Raw genomic sequence first — 21,550 nt, 5'->3', positions numbered from 1 at the left:
CCCCGCCCCTCATTATGGTTTTAATCTGGAAAACTTAATGTCATGGTATTACAGTGTAATAAGAGCTAGTCAAGTGTGACTTTTGACCCCTACAACCTTGACCAATTACCAGCAAAAACTTATGAGGTGTGAAATATGATGTTATAATACTATCATTGTTTAATTATGAACAAAAGAGAGACCTAAGAGACATCTGTAACATAAGCTTATGGACAAAGAATCTAATTACTAACATCCTTCTCTATAACCTAGAAATGTCTATCAGACTCCTATGAAAACCAGAATCTGATCAGGTGTAGAACATGATGTCATAATGCTATGGGGAAAGTATGAACCAAATCTATTGAGATGTTCTCAAGAAATGGTATCAATGCGGAACAGGACCTGATATGACAGGCCATATGAACATGGTGAGACTCCCTCACATAAACGGGGAAATGATTGTTCAAATGATCAAGTATATAGTTCCTCTTAATCAGCTTGGTTTATATGTGTCCTTGTTGATAGCCAAGTACTAAATACTGGTATATCTAATCTTAATTAATACAAACACTCCCCAATCAATAACAGAAATTAAACATTACCACAGATACCTGTAAGACATATATAACATTCCAATTTCATGTCAAACTCATTAGTCATTTGTTAGTAATGCAGGCATATTACTCTAGGTAATGTCTATATCATAGCAAAATTAGCATCACTAAATGGTAGGAAAAAAACACAAACCAAAACTAAAAATACATTTCTGGGTAATACAAATTATACACTGCTTTTACACAGTGTGTTTTATGGAGTATGAAACAACACACAATCAAATCAATTTCATTTTTAGTTATCTAAAAGTCTACTGTTAATAGCACGTTCAAAATCCAAAGTATAGACCTGTTTTAAAATTGTATCTCTTTATTGGATATTTAAAACAATAAAACAGTTGTGGCTGCGAGATTATACTTACCACGAAAGGACTCTAAAATTTCAACCCCTATATTCACATTCAAAACAAGAAAGATATATAAGATATGTTTCAGATTGTTTTGGGTTTTTTTTTACATCTGATTTATTTTGTAGAATTGTTTTTGTGAATTTGGTGAATAGTTATATTTTCTTACATCCTGATTTTAATCAAATGTTGAATTATAATTGTTTCCCTAAACTTGTGTAAAAGGTCAGAAAGATAAAACAATATTTGTGCAGAAAATATTATTGTATAATAGTTTTGAAATATTATTATTATTCTAAAATATTAATTTGGGTTTGTAGTAACAAGTAATAAAAAGTATGAATATGTGATTAATGTAGTGTGATAGGATACTATGTATGACGGATTGAAAAGAAGCTGAAAAAAATCCATGGATTTTTGTTTATTACAGGCAACAAAACTTTGTTGATATTTATTTTATAAGTTAAGTTAGGTGTAGATTATCTGTTAATATGTAAGTAAGATGAAGCCAGGAATATCAGATACATATCACTGTTATCTGACTAAGTCATGAGACTTCTTACAGAAAAGGAAATGTAGATGGTTGTCAAAATCCTTAGAAATCAGAAGATCTACAATTTGTAAGTTTAGGGTGAAACAGAACCTTACCCAGAATTGGATCCACGTCACTGTTTACAAGGTCTAGAATATATTTACAGCCATATTAGACTTACACAATTCTTTAGTATGACAGCTTTTATAAAGTACCTTACTTTTAAACTTTTATGAACGAGTAATGATTTCAGAAATTATAATTAAAAGGTAGATTTAAGTCCTATTAACAGACAGGAATGTATCTTATCATTAAGACAGATCTTGTTATATTACCAGGTTTCAGAAATATGTCGTTAATACCAGGTAGGAGTGCTTTAAACCATCATTTATGTATTTGCAAATTATCAAACATATGTCTTACATTCATTACAAGATAGAAATATGTTACATTACCTGGAAAGAGTATTTCACATGACCAGGTAGGAAAATATCAGGAGACCAGGTAGGAGAATATCATGTGACCTGGTAGGAGAATGTGATGTGACAAGGTAGGAGAATATCATGAGACAAGGTAGGAAAATATGATGAGACCAGGTAGGAGAATGTGATGTGACAAGGTAGGAGAATATCATGTGACCTGGTAGGAGAATGTCATGTGACATTGTAGGAGAATATCATGTGACCTAGTATGAGAATGTCATGTGACCAGGTAGGAGAATGTCATAGGACAAGGTAGGAGAATGCTATGTGACCTGGTACGAGAATGTCATGAGATCAGGTAAGAGAATGCCATGTGACCTGGTAGGAGACTGTCATAGGACAAGGTAGGAGAATGCTATGTGACCTGGTAGGAGAATGTCATGAGACCAGGTATGAGAATGTCATGTAACCTGGTAGGAGAATGTCATGAGACCAGGTATGAGAATGTCATGTGACTAGGTAGGAGAATGTCATGTGACAAGGTAGGAGAATGTCATGTAACCAGGTAGAAGAATGTCATGTGACCCAGTAAAAGAATGTCATGTAACCAGATAATATTATACCATATGGCCAAGAAGGAGAATGTCGTAATCTTAGGAAGGACTATGTTATCAATATGTGGGTATTTTATGTTATCAGTAAGGTGTATATTTGTCATGTTAATATGTGGGTGTATATTCTACTACTCTGGTATTTTATATATCTCCAGAAAAGCCTAATTATCATACCTATAACATAACACCAAGTTGGTGTTCCTACTTTATAACATATATCACTTACCCATCAGTCCTTCATGTCTGATTATCACTGTCTGTACTGCACCAAGCTGGAAAACACCACCCTCAGATGTCAACAAGACAGTGCGGCCATATTTAGTCATGTGACTGAGAACAAGAGCCAGGATGTGGTCTGGTATTCGATGTAGGAATGAATAAGTACACTGTACTAAGATGGAATTTTTCTTGTTTTTCTCGTTACCAGTCCAAAACTCTCTCTATTTAACAGAAAAATAATAATCAACATATTAAAACAGTTGTTCTTTAGGTTTAAAGCTAAATACTTACACAATATCATTTTAAAGAAATATTTTCGAAGTATTTGAAATTAAGAAAAAAAATTCCATTCTTCTATTCAGGAAATAGACGTAGATTCAATGTATAACAAAGTGACTGCATGGTGAGATGGAATATTGTAGGACTTACCAAAGTCAATATTTGTGTCTAGGTTAGGTATTGTGGTATATAGTATGACTTACCAAAGTCTCTGGTGGTGTGTCTAGGTTAGGTATTGTGGTATACAGTATGACTTACCAAAGTGAATGTTTGTGTCTAGATTAGGTATTGTGGTATACAGTATGACTTACCAAAGTCTCTGGTGGTGTGCCAAGGTTAGGTATTGTGGTGAATAGTATAACTTACCAAAGTCTCTGGTGGTGTGTCTAGGTTAGGTATTGTGGTGAATAGTATAACTTACCAAAGTCTCTGGTGGTGTGTCTAGGTTAGGTATTGTGGTGAATAGTATAACTTACCAAAGTCTCTTGTGGTGTGTCTAGGTTAGGTATTGTGGTGAATAGTATAACTTACCAAAGTCTCTGGTGGTGTGTCTAGGTTAGGTATTGTGGTGAATAGTATAACTTACCAAAGTCTCTTGTGGTGTGTCTAGGTTAGGTATTGTGGTATACAGTATGACTTACCAAAGTCTCTGGTGGTGTGTCTAGGTTAGGTATTGTGGTATACAGTATGACTTACCAAAGTCTCTTGTGGTGTGTCTAGGTTAGGTTTTGTGGTATACAGTATGACTTACCAACAACACTGGTGGTGTGTCTAGGTTAGGTATTGTGGTATACACTATGACTTACCAAAGTCTCTGGTGGTGTGCCGAGGTTGGGTATTGTGGTATACACAAACTTTGGGTCAGTAGGCATGGTTCTGAAACACGACAGCCGCACCAGTCCTAGGTAATCATGCATCATCTGTACTAGGGTGCTGAACTGTCAACAATAATGGATTAATGCTACATTGTACATGTCATACTAGTACTCCAGGGAGTCAACACATTTCTTCTTATCCAAAGTCACAGGGTGGGCTTATTACAGGATCCCAGGGAGTGAACTCATAACTTCAGAGGGTAGGCTTATTACAGGGACCCAGGAAGTGAACTTATTACTTCTCACTCAGAGTCAGAGGGTAGGTTTATAACAGGATCCCAGGGAGTGAACTTATTACTTCTCACTCAGAGTCAGAGGGTAGGTTTATAACAGGATCCCAGGGAGTGAACTTATTACTTCTCACTCAGAGTCAGAGGGTAGGTTTATAACAGGATCCCAGGGAGTGAACTTATTACTCTTTACTCAGAGTCAGAGGGTAGGTTTATAACAGGATCACTGGGAGTGTAGTTATTACTTGTCACTCAGTCAGAGGGTAGGTTTATAACAGGATCCCAGGGAGTGAACTTATTACTTTTACTCAGAGTCAGAGGGTAGGTTTATAACAGGATCCCAGGGAGTCCCAGGGAGTGAACTTATTACTTTTACTCAGAGTCAGAGGGTAGGTTTATAACTGAACTTATTACTCTTTACTCAGAGTCAGAGGGTAGGTTTATAACAGGATCCCAGGGAGTGAACTTATTACTCTTTACTCAGAGTCAGAGGGTAGGTTTATAACAGGATCCCAGGGAGTGAACTTATTACTCTTTACTCAGAGTCAGAGGGTAGGTTTATAACAGGATCCCAGGGAGTGAACTTATTACTCTTTACTCAGAGTCAGAGGGTAGGTTTATAACAGGATCCCAGGGAGTGAACTTATTACTCTTTACTCAGAGTCAGAGGGTAGGTTTATAACAGGATCCCAGGGAGTGAGGAGTCAGAGGGTAGGTTTATAACAGGATCCCAGGGAGTGAACTTATTACTTCTCACTCAGAGTCAGAGGGTAGGTTTATAACAGGATCCCAGGGAGTGAACTTATTACTTCTCACTCAGAGTCAGAGGGTAGGTTTATAACAGGATCCCAGGGAGTGAACTTATTACTTCTCACTCAGAGTCAGAGGGTAGGTTTATAACAGGATCCCAGGGAGTGAACTTATTACTCTTTACTCAGAGTCAGAGGGTAGGTTTATAACAGGATCCCAGGGAGTGAACTTATTACTTCTCACTCAGAGTCAGAGGGTAGGTTTATAACAGGATCCCAGGGAGTGAACTTATTACTCTTTACTCAGAGTCAGAGGGTAGGTTTATAACAGGATCCCAGGGAGTGAACTTATTACTCTTTACTCAGAGTCAGAGGGTAGGTTTATAACAGGATCCCAGGGAGTGAACTTATTACTCTTTACTCAGAGTCAGAGGGTAGGTTTATAACAGGATCCCAGGGAGTGAACTTATTACTTCTCACTCAGAGTCAGAGGGTAGGTTTATAACAGGATCCCAGGGAGTGAACTTATTACTTCTCACTCAGAGTCAGAGGGTAGGTTTATAACAGGATCCCAGGGAGTGAACTTATTACTCTTTACTCAGAGTCAGAGGGTAGGTTTATAACAGGATCCCAGGGAGTGAACTTATTACTCTTTACTCAGAGTCAGAGGGTAGGTTTATAACAGGATCCCAGGGAGTGAACTTATTACTTCTCACTCAGAGTCAGAGGGTAGGTTTATAACAGGATCCCAGGGAGTGAACTTATTACTTCTCACTCAGAGTCAGAGGGTAGGTTTATAACAGGATCCCAGGGAGTGAACTTATTACTTCTCACTCAAAGTCAGAGGGTAGGCTTATTTCATTTACCTAGCTTATTTGACTCACATACTTATCGTTGAGATCGAAACAGAATTGCAACCAGCAACTGGCATAAAGAGAAACACAGACGATTCTCTACAGTCAATTTGATCTACTGATGATATTGTTATTGTAAATAGAACTAAACATCGAGCACCAATAAAAATACCATTAAGTGGTCATTTGTGTTATCAATGTTCACTGTAATGGCACTCAGAACAAGAAATAACAGTATTTACCTGTAACCGTGGTGTTCTAGCAAATGATCTCAATCCTTCAATAAATTCCTATTCTATTTGAATCTAACAGGAAATAAAAATCATATTTGACCTTTACCCTTGGTTTCATCTTCCTATCTTGTTTAGAGTTCAATAACTTTCATTCTGAATGTCAAAATTTAAACCAAATTTCTACCAACTAAGATGTATGACAAACATAAAGCAAGAGACTTTGAAAAATTAGATATGATACCATACGATCACGGGTTACGATCACTTTTGCTCTTTGTATAAGCAAAATAATTGGTTCCAGAAGAAAAAGGCTCCTTTAAAAATTACAAAGGAGCAACACTCAACTTCAAAGCTATTACAATATACCCTTACACCACCTCAAGATTTGTTCCATGTACATCAAAAGATCAAACTAGTCTTTTTGTCTTGTTCACAAAGCGTCGCACAAGGAAACCTCAATTTTGCCATGACATGTTTCAGGGGTGCAGTGAGCAAAAGTAATTGTAACCCTTGGAGTATCGAGTATGTTGTTTCACCATCTCCTACACAATGACATACACAAAGCATTCACAATAAACTTTGTACATGTCGTACCTTGTCAGAATCCACTAATCCATGGAACCTCTTTTTGAATGCATCCTCTGTCCAGATGTGGCAGGATGAACCTACAGCTGTCACACACTTGCCACTCATTGTCATTCCAGATATCTTCTGTATATTACTCATCACATCAAACCAGAACTCCAGGTCTACTGCTATCCTCCTTGACCCATGCTTCAGAATCAACAGATCTCCCTGAAACAAACAATTTCATGTTTATTGTGATTTTAAATTGTCCTTGACATCAGTTTGACTTAAGCTTTGGTTAACAATGGTTTTGACCTTTTAAAGCTCATGCTGACCTTGATCTGTATATTGGATTTGATGGCCTTGGTCAGTTTTACTATTTGTGTATACCTTGATCTTACATGTATATCATAGTTATAATTGACCAGGACATGTTGTTCATGTCGACCTTGACACATTTCTTTTAAGTTGCTTTTGACACATGGTTTGTGTATACCTTGATATTTAAGGTATTTTTTAATAACCTTGACCTATATCATGGTTTATGATGACCTTGGCATGCATTGTAGTTTGTGGTTACCATGACGTAAGTCAAGTTTTATGATGACCTTGACTTGTAGGGTATGTTATAAGGTAAGAAGACTGACTTTGACTAACATAATTGTTCTTTTATATGCCAGTTCATTGCAAACAAATATTACCTTGAAGACCCTAAAAGTAAATAACAAAATGTCTGTAAGCAACAATGATAACACTCCAATGCAAGTATGCAAGTATCAGTGTTTGACAAACTCTATCAACATCCAACAGTGATCCTGCAACTCTGATACTCAAAATCATCTAAGGTATTTATGTAAGCTGTACTTTGCATAAAGTTTCATCAAAATCCCTTCAGTAATGAAATCGCTGGAGTAATAACATAGATTTTGGGACAGGTGATGCTATGTTAAGCAATAGCATGTGACAGGAATTTTAAATATGACTTCGACCTATATCACTTTTCAATATAATCTTAACTTGTATTAAGTTTTACGTTTATATATTTTCAAGATTATAAGCCGCACCTGTATTCCTCGTGAATTGGGCGTGCGATCAAAACAAAACAAAACAAAAAAAAAAAAAAAACAGGAGTGTACCAGTACAAGACTGTACTGAGTTTTCTTAGGAGTACCTGCCTGTCACAGTTTTTGACTGAAACAGATTGTCTAGAACCATCACCTGCAATCGTACAAAGGATGTTGAAATAAAAATAACATTCTCTTGGATTTAATTAATCATACATTTTAACATGAATCAAAATAATATCTTCTAGACTTTCACGGTTACTTAGAAGCCATAGTGGAAGATTACAATAGCCTTTTGCATTCTTGGATTGATATGTCATCGGGCTATAGGTCAAATTCAATATTTGCTATTTTACATTTTTTGAAATAAATCAATAAAATAAAAGATTCATTTGCAAACTTTATTAAATGTTTCACTGACGATCATGATGAAGTGCCCTCTTGCCCTCCATTGTCTGTTATATCAACAAACTTGGATCACTTTAACAGTTACCATTACGTAAGAAAGTGTCAGCTTATATTAAAAAGCAGCTAGTAAGTGGATCAAATAAAAAAATTGGTAAAAATTGGCTCTGCGTCTTATACACCGAGGGGATACAAATATGATATGACACCGGTGTGGCATATAACTGGGAAAATACAGTAAATTGATTTGCAAGTAATTTTGATTGATATCATATTGTTTTGATATTTATAGTGATAAAAATGACCTTGACCTAATTATGTTTTTTGCTGACCTTTTCCTGGAGAATCTGGAGAAGATTGACAAAGATATCAGTGCAGATTGCTTGGGCACCGAAAAGTTCAGCAGAGACATCCTGCATCTTCTCCTTCTTGAGACACTGAATGACTTCCTGGAGAATTTTGAGATTGTTTGAAGTCAGCTGATGCTGAACGGGATACTTCTTTTGGTGACCTAGGAATGTCTTCTCCACCTGTTTCATAATGTCAGCTCTTCCCTACAACACATATTTCCTGGTATGTTAGTTATAAATAGCTACTAATTGACAGAAAGTTTTTATTTCATAACAACATCAGGGAGACCATGTTTAAAATGTTATCTTATTGGTGTTTCATGTCTTACTAACAGCTAGTGTTATTTAAGGATGTTCCAGGTTTGGGTGGTAGAGGAAAGCTTCCAGTTCCAGGAGAAAAACCACCAACCTGCAACCACTACCTCAAGCCCTTGACCCAGAGGTGGAGGGCTAGTGATAAAGCTGGTCAGACACCCTAACCAAATGGCTACCACGGCCCCTGTTTAAAAACGTGTGCAATTCAACATACGATGTTATAATGGAATCATATTTTTTAGAAAATGGTGTTTTATATATCAAATATTTTCATTTTACCCAAATGAAACCAGCTGATATGATTTTACTTATTCATTATTTTACAGAGAGGTCCAACCTAGAATGATACAAGTTATGAGGGTACGTCAATCTAAAAATGATATTATGATAAAGTCTTTAACACAAGTGCCCAGTGCTTGTCTTTTGTGATTTCAACCAATGTCCAGAACATATGTGAACTCCTTTACAACTTGTCCTGAGGTTTCTGCAAAAAACAAACCTTGTCTGTTATGAGGTTTGATGTCAGGAAATGTAACCGCTGTTTGTTCTTTTTCAGGTTTTCAAAGTTTTCTTGAACAGCACAAAGCTGAGAAAAGTTCTCCTGACCTTGAAGGTCAAGGTCACCACAATTTCTGGAAATCATCAATGAATAATTAAAATTAGAGAAAAGCAATGTTTCTGATGTGCAGAATGCTAGTATTTCTACATAATGACAGTTCAAAGTGTCAATCCTTCTACCATATTTGTATTGTAGTTAAACTGCCCTCAATATTGCCATCTTCACTAATATTGACTAATCATTTTCAATATTTGTCAGAAAATCATCAGGCCTTTTATGTTATCTGATATTACAATGCCATGAGTAACAAGAAAAAAAAAAAAGAAAGAGACAAAGATATTTGCAATATGTGATGGGAATACCTGTGGACATCATCTAGATGCTTGGTGAGGTCATTAAGGACAGAGAAGTCTGTATCCAAATCCATTTGACCTTGTAACAGCTGGGCTTTCCCGCTAACATCAACATTGTCTTTAGCCATACCCACAATGACGAATTCACAGCCTTCAAAATCATGGCTCACAATTTCCTCAGATTGTGAGGATGGAGCAGGCTCTGGTAGCCCCAATTCTTTTCTCTGTCAGTGTGTAAGAAACATATATATCAAATAATGTACATTATGTCATCTTTTGTCCTCATTGGTTACACCATCAATATGTGAGATCAGTCACATGAGATATCGACACAACATTACTAGTATTAGAAAAAGCAGGTATCCTCTTCATCACCATATTTTAAATGTATAATATCAATGCTCTCTACCAAATGTAGATGATATAAAAAATGCATAATTGGAGATAAACCATTTTTTACAAAATTGATTTCCCTTCACCCATGGATGCTTCGGAACAAATTGTAAATTTGGGCAAAATCTATGTTTTCATGCAGAAGAAGAAGGATTTTAAAGGATTTGCTGTATTTCCCCGATTAGGTCCTGCCCCCAGCAGCTGTGGTGTGTCATTTATACAAAATTGTTTTCTCTTTACCCAAGGATACTTTAGACCACATTAGGACAGAATCCAATCGTTCTTTCAGAAAAAGACTGATTTTAAAGAACTTGCTAAATTTCTCCTTTAGGGCCCCATCCCTTAGGTCCCTGGGGGCTGAGAATCACAATTTATATAAACTTAGTTCCCCTTCCCCCAAGGAGGCTACTGACCAGATTTGGTTAAAATCATGTCCTGTATGACCAGGAGCAATATTTAGTAAAAAAATTTTCGATGGACACCCCATTATGGCATAAGCTCACAGGTCCTTCTGACCAGATGAGGTTAAAACTAAACTGACCTTCGACTTATCCTATTCTTAGCTCTCGTTGTATATAGCATAAAACTATTGTGATATGTGGCCTATCTTAATTTGTGCTCCTGATGTATACAGTATATGTAAATTAAGTGACCATTGCCCTATCTAACCTTGCGTTCCTCTTCTTCCTTCTCCAGTCTCTTTCTGAGGACCTTTGTCTCTGGGTAGAAGTTCAATAACTTGACAGAATGTTCCTTCACCATACATACACCAGGATACAATCCATCCCAGCGAAGGGCCAGCTCATTTTCATGGACCTACAAACAAACAGACCTTTTACACACCTATAAACAAACAGACCTCATACACCCCTAAAACAAACAAATTTTTCATACACCTGTCATACCCAGATGATCTTTTTCACATACATCACATTATGTTCCCACTAAAATCAATTCAGAACTGATATCAACTGTGACACCATTTCCATTTTATTTATTTATCAAAGAATAAAAATATGAAATGAAATGGCAGTACACTTGAGTAACTACACTTCTTCATTTCTAGTTTTCAAATGTAAATCACATGTATACAATTACAAATACACAGCATTTATATAATATGATTAACACATGTTAAAATAATTAAGATAGATAGAGACAAATGATGCCTCTTCAGTCAAAGTTCGTCTCAGATTTGTAATTTCAATGCCATTATTTATCTAAAGAAATTACTGTTTCAGAAGGCTATTCCAAATCAACAAGATATCATACCCGTTTGCCATTTTTGGTGAAATATACAATCAGCTTCTGTTGCGAAGTAAGTTTGCCATCCTCTGTAAACTGGAGTGACTTCCCCTTGATAGGTTCTACACCACAGCCAATCACATTTGATGCCCCATAGCTGAACTCATCTTTCTTGGAATCATAGGACTTCCCTTCAAACTGAATTCTGTAATGACAGTGTGAACATTTTATACAAATAGAGCATACGCATGAAGGGTATTTGTAGTGTATCTTTAGCAAAAGTGATTAATATATAAAGTAGTTACTGCTTAACAGAATGCTTTGTGTAAATTTCATGTTAGCACTGGTCACTGTATTTGTTAGGAAGTATATCTGAGATAAACTATACAAGGGACAAGCTATATGTGTCTGGCATGTCCCATATCAACTTTATAAGGGACAAGCTATATGTGTCTGACATGTCCCACATCAACTTTACTAGGAACAAGCTATATGTGTCTGGCATGTCCCACATCAACTTTATTGGAAACAAGCTATATGTGTCTGGCATGTCCCATATCAACTTTATAAGGGACAAGCTATATGTGTCTGGCATGTCCCACATCAACTTTACTAGGAACAAGCTATATGTGTCTGGCATGTCGCATATCAACTTTATTAGGGACAAGCTTTATGTGTCTGGCACTAGCTATAGTTGTCTGGGTATGTCCCACATAAAATACCCTGGAGACTAGCTATAGCTGTCTTGGTATGTCCCACATAAACTACACTGGATACTAGCTATAGCTGTCTTGGTATGTCCCACATAAACTACACTGGATACTAGCTATAGCTGTCTTGGTATGTCCCACATAAACTACACTGGATACAAGCTATAGTTGTCAGGGTATGTCCCACATAAACTTCCCTGAAGACCAGCTATAGTTGTCTGGGTATGTCCCACATAAACTACACTGGAGACCAGCTATAGTTGTCTGGGTATGTCCCACATAAACTTCCCTGAAGACCAGCTATAGCTGTCTGGGTATGTCCCACATAAACTACACTGGAGACCAGCTATAGTTGTCTGGGTATGTCCCACATAAACTACACTGGAGACCAGCTATAGTTGTCAGGGTATGTCCCACATAAACTTCCCTGAAGACCAGCTATAGTTGTCTGGGTATGTCCCACATAAACTTCCCCTTCCCTGAAGACCAGCTATAGCTGTCTGGGTATGTCCCACATAAACTACACTGGAGACCAGCTATAGCTGTCTGGGTATGTCCCACATAAACTTCCCCTTCCCTGAAGACCAGCTATAGTTGTCTGGGTATGTCCCACATAAACCACATCAGAGACTTGCTAGAGTTGTCTGGGTATGTCCCACATAAACTTCCCTGAAGACCAGCTATAGTTGTCTGGGTATGTCCCACATAAACTACACTGGAGACCAGCTATAGTTGTCTGGGTATGTCCCACATAAACTTCCCTGAAGACCAGCTATAGTTGTCTGGGTATGTCCCACATAAACTTCCCCTTCCCTGAAGACCAGCTATAGCTGTCTGGGTATGTCCCACATAAACTTCCCCTTCCCTGAAGACCAGCTATAGTTGTCTGGGTATGTCCCACATAAACTACACTGGAGACCAGCTATAGTTGTCTGGGTATGTCCCACATAAACTACACTGGAGACCAGCTATAGCTGTCTGGGTATGTCCCACATAAACTTCCCTGAAGACCAGCTATAGTTGTCTGGGTATGTCCCACATAAACTACACTGGAGACCAGCTATAGCTGTCTGGGTATGTCCCACATAAACTACACTGAAGACCAGCAATAGTTGTCTGGGTATGTCCCACATAAACTACACTGGAGACCAGCTATAGTTGTCTGGGTATGTCCCGCATAAACTACACTGGAGACCAGCTATAGCTGTCTGGGTATGTCCCACATAAACTTCCCCTTCCCTGAAGACCAGCTAGAGTTGTCTGGGTTTGTCCCACATAAACTACACTGGAGACCAGCTATAGTTGTCTGGGTATGTCCCACATAAACTACACTGGAGACCAGCTATAGTTGTCTGGGTATGTCCCACATAAACTTCCCTGAAGACCAGCTATAGCTGTCTGGGTTTGTCCCACATAAACTTCCCTGAAGACCAGCTATAGCTGTCTGGGTATGTCCCACATAAACTTCCCTGAAGACCAGCTATAGCTGTCTGGGTATGTCCCACATAAACTTCCCCTTCCCTGAAGACCAGCTAGAGTTGTCTGGGTATGTCCCACATAAACTTCCCTGAAGACCAGCTATAGCTGTCTGGGTTTGTCCCACATAAACTTCCCTGAAGACCAGCTATAGCTGTCTGGGTATGTCCCACATAAACTTCCCCTTCCCTGAAGACCAGCTATAGTTGTCTGGGTATGTCCCACATAAACTACACTGAAGACCAGCTATAGTTGTCTGGGTATGTCCCACATAAACTACACTGGAGACCAGCTATAGTTGTCTGGGTATGTCCCACATAAACTTCCCTGAAGACCAGCTATAGCTGTCTGGGTTTGTCCCACATAAACTTCCCTGAAGACCAGCTATAGCTGTCTGGGTATGTCCCACATAAACTTCCCTGAAGACCAGCTATAGCTGTCTGGGTATGTCCCACATAAACTTCCCCTTCCCTGAAGACCAGCTATAGTTGTCTGGGTATGTCCCACATAAACTACACTGGAGACCAGCTATAGTTGTCTGGGTATGTCCCACATAAACTACACTGGAGACCAGCTATAGTTGTCTGGGTATGTCCCACATAAACTACACTGGAGACCAGCTATAGTTGTCTGGGTATGTCCCACATAAACTACACTGGAGACCAGCTATAGTTGTCTGGGTATGTCCCACATAAACTACACTGGAGACCAGCTATAGTTGTCTGGGTATGTCCCACATAAACTTCCCCTTCCCTGAAGACCAGCTATAGTTGTCTGGGTATGTCCCACATAAACTAGACTGGAGACCAGCTATAGTTGTCTGGGTATGTCCCACATAAACTACACTGGAGACCAGCTATAGTTGTCTGGGTATGTCCCACATAAACTTCCCTGAAGACCAGCTATAGTTGTCTGGGTATGTCCCACATAAACTAGACTGGAGACCAGCTATAGTTGTCTGGGTATGTCCCACATAAACTACACTGGAGACCAGCTATAGTTGTCAGGGAAAATTCACACAAAACTTGGGAGAAATCCAGGAAGTAGTGATCAAGAAACAGGGAAAACGAACCGTACAAACATTTTGAGAAATTCTCCTGAAAAAAAACACTACACAATAATGAGAATTATCAGTCAGACATCATTTAGACCATGTATGGACATTGGGAAATTTGACCTAATAATGTTTGGTTGGAAATTTGACAGTGACTTACACTCCAGTGTTGTGGTATCCAACAGATGACTTCACTCCCAGAAAGTTTATGGCACTGAAGTAGGAATCACACAAACCAATACTGATGAGGTTGTCAGAGCTTTTAACTTCTTTTTCCTGTATCTTCACCTCAAAATATAGCAGATCCTTGTGGAAGGCTGTCTTTCCTACATAGTAAGCATACATAGGAGTTTTGTCCAGAGGAGGTCTGAAATATACAGAAAATTATTACAAAAGTCTCACAAGAATGGGGCTGCTGTTACTAGTGAGTAAACTCTAGAAGATTTTCTCTAATACAACTCATTACAGTGTCTAACATGCAAACAAACTTTTATAAAAAAAAAAAATAAGATAAAAATCTTGTTATCTACAATTGCTTTCACAACATAATATGGTTATTGGTGCTCTAAAATTCAGGGTCTGTAAGGTGTGACAAAACAAAATCTTGTAGAGATTTTTTCACTTCATTAGCAATTCCCTCTCATGTAACTTCAAAATTGTAAGAGATTCCCCTTATATAACATTTCTTTGGAATGATGGTATGAGCATTTTCTTCTTTTTTTTTCAGTCTATCAAACAAGAAATTGTTGTTTGACATTGCAGTTGTGGATACTAGAAGTAAAATTAAAATAAAAGTGCAAGTCTATTCACCTATATTTGATTTTATTGATTTTAATGCGACAACACTTTAATCTACATGAAGTATTTCCAGACTGCAAGAAAAACAATGGGACTTCAGCTTGAAATAGTAACAGAAATTGATACATCAATATGTCTAATGCTTTGATTATATTACAAGGCAAAGTCAACAAAAATATCAAGACTTTCCAACACACTCTGTACCATACTCTGGTAATGGACATACCTGGCAATCAGCTGACCATCATCCATACAAAGCATGATATGTAACTTTCCTACGGTCAATCTGTTTGGTATCAAGGCCTGAAAAACAGGTAACAATAGAGTTAGTATTCCACTGTCAATGTTTGTCACAACAGCCTTCCAGATATTGTGTATGGAAGTAACATTACACAGGTGTTAGATAATTCAGATTGTCAACTGCTATTTAATAACTCCTTCTGATACTAAAATCATTTCTTATTCTCATCATTGCAAATCAGATGTTAATCAACTTTGATCAATAAAATTAATAAGGACAACCTAGCTACCTACTGATTCTCTGTAATTGGGTACATAGTTCAGTATCTGTACAGGTTACTTATTGGCTGTCTGTAGTGGGGTACATAGTTCAGTGTCTGTACAGGATACTTACTGGCTGTTTGTAGTGGGGTACACAGTTCAGTATCTGTACAGGTTACTTACTGGCTCTCTGTAATTGGGTGCATAGTTCAGTATCTGTACAGGTTACTTACTGACTCTCTGTAGTGGGGTACATAGTTCAGTATCTGTACAGGTTACTTATTGGCTGTCTGTAGTGGTGTACATAGTTCAGTATCTGTACAGGTTACTTACTGACTCTCTGTAGTGGGGTACATAGTTCAGTATCTGTACAGGTTACTTACTGGCTGTCTGTAGTGGTGTACATAGTTCAGTATCTGTACAGGTTACTTACTGACTGCCTGTAGTGGGGTACATAGTTCAGTATCTGTACAGGTTACTTACTGACTGCCTGTAGTGGGGTACATAGTTCAGTATCTGTACAGGTTACTTACTGACTCTCTGTAGTGGTGTACATAGTTCAGTATCTGTACAGGTTACTTACTGACTCTCTGTAGTGGGGTACATAGTTCAGTGTCTGTACAGGATACTTACTGACTCTCTGTAGTGGTGTACATAGTTCAGTATCTGTACAGGTTACTTACTGACTCTCTGTAGTGGGGTACACAGTTAAGTATCTGTACAGGTTACTTACTGACTGCCTGTAGTGGTGTACATAGTTCAGTATCTGTACAGGTTACTTACTGACTCTCTGTATTGGTGTACATAGTTCAGTATCTGTACAGGTTACTTACTGACTCTCTGTATTGGTGTACATAGTTCAGTATCTGTACAGGATACTTACTGGCTCTCTGTAGTGGTGTACACAGTTCAGTATCTGTACAGGATACTTACTGGCTGTCTGTAGTGGGGTACATAGTTCAGTATCTGTACAGGTTACTTACTGGCTCTCTGTAGTGGAGTACATAGTTCAGTATCTGTACAGGTTACTTACTGGCTGTCTGTAGTGGGGTACATAGTTCAGTGTCTGTACAGGATACTTACTGGCTCTCTGTAGTGGGGTACACAGTTCAGTATCTGTACAGGATACTTACTGGCTGTCTGTAGTGGGTACACAGTTCAGTGTCTGTACAGGATACTTACTGGCTCTCTGTATTGGGGTACATAGTTCAGTATCTGTACAGGTTACTTACTGACTCTCTGTAGTGGTGTACATAGTTCAGTATCTGTACAGGTTACTTACTGACTCTCTGTAGTGGGGTACATAGTTCAGTATCTGTACAAGTTACTTACTGACTCTCTGTATTGGTGTACATAGTTCAGTATCTGTACAGGTTACTTACTGGCTCTCTGTAGTGGGGTACATAGTTCAGTATCTGTACAGGATACTTACTGGCTCTCTGTAGTGGGGTACATAGTTCAGTATCTGTACAGGTTACTTACTGACTGCCTGTAGTGGGGTACATAGTTCAGTATCTGTACAGGTTACTTACTGTCTGTCTGTAGTGGGGTACATAGTTCAGTATCTGTACAGGTTACTTACTGTCTGTCTGTAGTGGGGTACATAGTTCAGTATCTGTACAGGATACTTACTGTCTGTCTGTAGTGGGGTACATAGTTCAGTATTAGGTTATTTACTGACTCTCTGTAGTGGGGTACATAGTTCAGTATCTGTACAGGTTACTTACTGTCTCTCTGTATTGGTGTACATAGTTCAGTATCTGTACAGGTTACTTACTGGCTCTCTGTAGTGGGGTACATAGTTCAGTATCTGTACAGGATACTCACTGGCTGTCTGTATTGGTTTACATAGTTCAGTATCTGTACAGGATACTTACTGGCTCTCTGTAGTGGGGTACATAGTCAGTATTAGGTTATTTACTGACTCTCTGTAGTGGGGTACATAGTTCAGTATCTGTACAGGTTACTTACTGGCTGTCTGTAGTGGGGTACATAGTTCAGTATCTGTACAGGTTACTTACTGACTCTCTGTATTGGTGTACATAGTTCAGTATCTGTACAGGTTACTTACTGACTGCCTGTGGTGGGGTACATAGTTCAGTATCTGTACAGGTTACTTACTGACTCTCTGTATTGGTGTACATAGTTCAGTATCTGTACAGGATACTTACTGACTGCCTGTAGTGGGGTACATAGTTCAGTATCTGTACAGGTTACTTACTGACTCTCTGTATTGGTGTACATAGTTCAGTATCTGTACAGGATACTTACTGACTGCCTGTAGTAGGGTACATAGTTCAGTATCTGTACAGGTTACTTACTGACTCTCTGTAGTGGGGTACATAGTTCAGTATCTGTACAGGTTACTTATTGGCTGTCTGTAGTGGGGTACACAGTTCAGTATCTGTACAGGTTACTTACTGACTCTCTGTAGTGGGGTACATAGTTCAGTGTCTGTACAGGATACTTACTGACTCTCTGTAGTGGTGTACATAGTTCAGTATCTGTACAGGTTACTTACTGACTCTCTGTAGTGGGGTACACAGTTCAGTATCTGTACAGGTTACTTACTGACTGCCTGTAGTGGTGTACATAGTTCAGTATCTGTACAGGTTACTTACTGACTCTCTGTATTGGTGTACATAGTTCAGTATCTGTACAGGTTACTTACTGACTCTCTGTATTGGTGTACATAGTTCAGTATCTGTACAGGATACTTACTGGCTCTCTGTAGTGGTGTACACAGTTCAGTATCTGTACAGGATACTTACTGGCTGTCTGTAGTGGGGTACATAGTTCAGTATCTGTACAGGTTACTTACTGGCTCTCTGTAGTAGAGTACATAGTTCAGTATCTGTACAGGTTACTTACTGGCTGTCTGTAGTGGGGTACATAGTTCAGTGTCTGTACAGGATACTTACTGGCTCTCTGTAGTGGGGTACATAGTTCAGTATCTGTACAGGTTACTTACTGACTCTCTGTAGTGGTGTACATAGTTCAGTATCTGTACAGGTTACTTACTGACTCTCTGTAGTGGGGTACATAGTTCAGTATCTGTACAAGTTACTTACTGACTCTCTGTATTGGTGTACATAGTTCAGTATCTGTACAGGTTACTTACTGGCTCTCTGTAGTGGGGTACATAGTTCAGTATCTGTACAGGATACTTACTGGCTGCCTGTAGTGGGGTACATAGTTCAGTATCTGTACAGGTTACATACTGACTGCCTGTAGTGGGGTACATAGTTCAGTATCTGTACAGGATACTTACTGTCTGTCTGTAGTGGGGTACATAGTTCAGTATTAGGTTATTTACTGACTCTCTGTAGTGGGGTACATAGTTCAGTATCTGTACAGGTTACTTACTGTCTCTCTGTATTGGTGTACATAGTTCAATATCTGCACAGGTTACTTACTGGCTCTCTGTAGTGGGGTACATAGTTCAGTATCTGTACAGGTTACTTACTGGCTCTCTGTAGTGGGGTACATAGTTCAGTATCTGTACAGGTTACTTACTGACTCTCTGTAGTGGGGTACATAGTTCAGTATCTGTACAGGTTACTTATTGGCTGTCTGTAGTGGTGTACATAGTTCAGTGTCTGTACAGGATACTTACTGGCTCTCTGTAGTGGGGTACACAGTTCAGTATCTGTACAGGATACTTACTGGCTGTCTGTAGTGGGGTACATAGTTCAGTGTCTGTACAGGATACTTACTGGCTCTCTGTAGTGGGGTACATAGTTCAGTGTCTGTACAGGATACTTACTGGCTCTCTGTAGTGGGGTACATAGTTCAGTGTCTGTACAGGATACTTACTGGCTCTCTGTAGTGGGGTACATAGTTCAGTATCTGTACAGGTTACTTACTGACTCTCTGTAGTGGTGTACATAGTTCAGTATCTGTACAGGTTACTTACTGACTCTCTGTAGTGGGGTACATAGTTCAGTATCTGTACAAGTTACTTACTGACTCTCTGTATTGGTGTACATAGTTCAGTATCTGTACAGGTTACTTACTGGCTCTCTGTAGTGGGGTACATAGTTCAGTATCTGTACAGGATACTTACTGGCTGCCTGTAGTGGGGTACATAGTTCAGTATCTGTACAGGTTACATACTGACTGCCTGTAGTGGGGTACATAGTTCAGTATCTGTACAGGATACTTACTGTCTGTCTGTAGTGGGGTACATAGTTCAGTATTAGGTTATTTACTGACTCTCTGTAGTGGGGTACATAGTTCAGTATCTGTACAGGTTACTTACTGTCTCTCTGTATTGGTGTACATAGTTCAATATCTGCACAGGTTACTTACTGGCTCTCTGTAGTGGGGTACATAGTTCAGTATCTGTACAGGTTACTTACTGGCTCTCTGTAGTGGGGTACATAGTTCAGTATCTGTACAGGTTACTTACTGACTCTCTGTAGTGGGGTACATAGTTCAGTATCTGTACAGGTTACTTATTGGCTGTCTGTAGTGGTGTACATAGTTCAGTGTCTGTACAGGATACTTACTGGCTCTCTGTAGTGGGGTACACAGTTCAGTATCTGTACAGGATACTTACTGGCTGTCTGTAGTGGGGTACATAGTTCAGTGTCTGTACAGGATACTTACTGGCTCTCTGTAGTGGGGTACATAGTTCAGTGTCTGTACAGGATACTTACTGGCTCTCTGTAGTGGGGTACATAGTTCAGTGTCTGTACAGGATACTTACTGGCTCTCTGTAGTGGGGTACATAGTTCAGTATCTGTACAGGATACTTACTGGCTGTCTGTAGTGGGGTATGTAGTTCAGTATCTGTATTTGGGCATCCTCACTCCACATACCAAGAACAAAATGAGCACGGCAATCGGCATTAGACATCGAAGGATGAAATTCAGAGCTGAATATCTGAGCAGATCCCTGCAAAACCATGCATCTGACAAATGAGTTTCATTACACACACTGGAACCTAACACTGACAAATCCATATTTTGTGTTACACACACTGGAACCTTAGTAACCGATGAGAAATCTTACACAATATACTGGGATCAAATCTAACAACCTGACATGACTAAAGACCAGGTTGTACATTACAAAGATAAATGTCTGATTACTTAAATGATCACGATGTTGTAAAGAACATAAAGTACATCTGATCAATAATTCATGTTCAGTAGCAATAATGGCTTAACGATGTTTCATATTGTTCATCACCAATTTATTTTTACATTCAAAAACATATCTCATTAATATGCTTAAAACAATAACTAATTTACAGATTTTTTTTATCAACTCACATTTTTTGGCTGATGTTTGAACTCAACCTTACATACAGTCTCAGAAGTGAAGTTCACTGAAATGGTGATTGTATCACCTTGTGATATTTCTGCATCTATCATACCCTTCTTATCAACCTTATCCACACACAGTCTGTAAAACAATTAATTTATCTAATCATTGTGAAACATCACAACAACAACAACAACAAAAAACCAAACATAGTCAAACATCAAAACAACAAATCCAAAGTTGGTCTGAAACATCAAATCTATCTTATCTAGTCAGTCTGAAACATCAAATCTATCTTATCTCGTCAGTCTGAAACATCAAATCTATCTCATCTAGTCAGTCTGAAACATCAAATCTATCTTATCTCGTCAGTCTGAAACATCAAATCTATCTCATCTAGTCAGTCTGAAACACCAAAATTCTTATCTAGTCAGTCTGAAACATCAAATCTATCTTATCTAGTCAGTCTGAAACATCAAATCTATCTTATCTCGTCAGTCTGAAACACCAAAATTCTTATCTCGTCAGTCTGAAACATC

General features: G+C 38.5%; 1 protein-coding gene across 1 annotated transcript in view; it reads right to left on the bottom strand.

The window, feature by feature from the left end:
• The window catches only part of LOC132545509 (uncharacterized), a 73,467-nt gene extending 52,867 nt beyond the window's left edge, over positions 1 to 20,600 (bottom strand). Inside the window, exons 1-12 of the mRNA XM_060209192.1 lie at positions 20,502 to 20,600; positions 15,466 to 15,542; positions 14,602 to 14,808; positions 11,229 to 11,406; positions 10,626 to 10,772; positions 9,573 to 9,787; positions 9,151 to 9,283; positions 8,319 to 8,540; positions 6,545 to 6,745; positions 3,816 to 3,947; positions 2,738 to 2,951; positions 1,592 to 1,624 (exon numbers count right to left, since the gene is read on the bottom strand). Of these exons, the coding sequence (XP_060065175.1) occupies positions 1,592 to 1,624; positions 2,738 to 2,951; positions 3,816 to 3,947; positions 6,545 to 6,745; positions 8,319 to 8,540; positions 9,151 to 9,283; positions 9,573 to 9,787; positions 10,626 to 10,772; positions 11,229 to 11,406; positions 14,602 to 14,808; positions 15,466 to 15,542; positions 20,502 to 20,600 (1,858 nt within the window). The remainder of the gene's footprint in view (positions 1 to 1,591; positions 1,625 to 2,737; positions 2,952 to 3,815; positions 3,948 to 6,544; positions 6,746 to 8,318; positions 8,541 to 9,150; positions 9,284 to 9,572; positions 9,788 to 10,625; positions 10,773 to 11,228; positions 11,407 to 14,601; positions 14,809 to 15,465; positions 15,543 to 20,501) is intronic.
• Positions 20,601 to 21,550: the final 950 nt, after the last annotated feature.

Source organism: Ylistrum balloti, unplaced genomic scaffold (genome assembly GCF_031769215.1).
Source record: "Ylistrum balloti isolate Yb309-2 unplaced genomic scaffold, AGI_CSIRO_Ybal_v1 Utg369850, whole genome shotgun sequence".
Classification (NCBI taxonomy): domain Eukaryota; kingdom Metazoa; phylum Mollusca; class Bivalvia; order Pectinida; family Pectinidae; genus Ylistrum; species Ylistrum balloti.
This window is presented reverse-complemented; position numbering and strand designations above follow the sequence as displayed.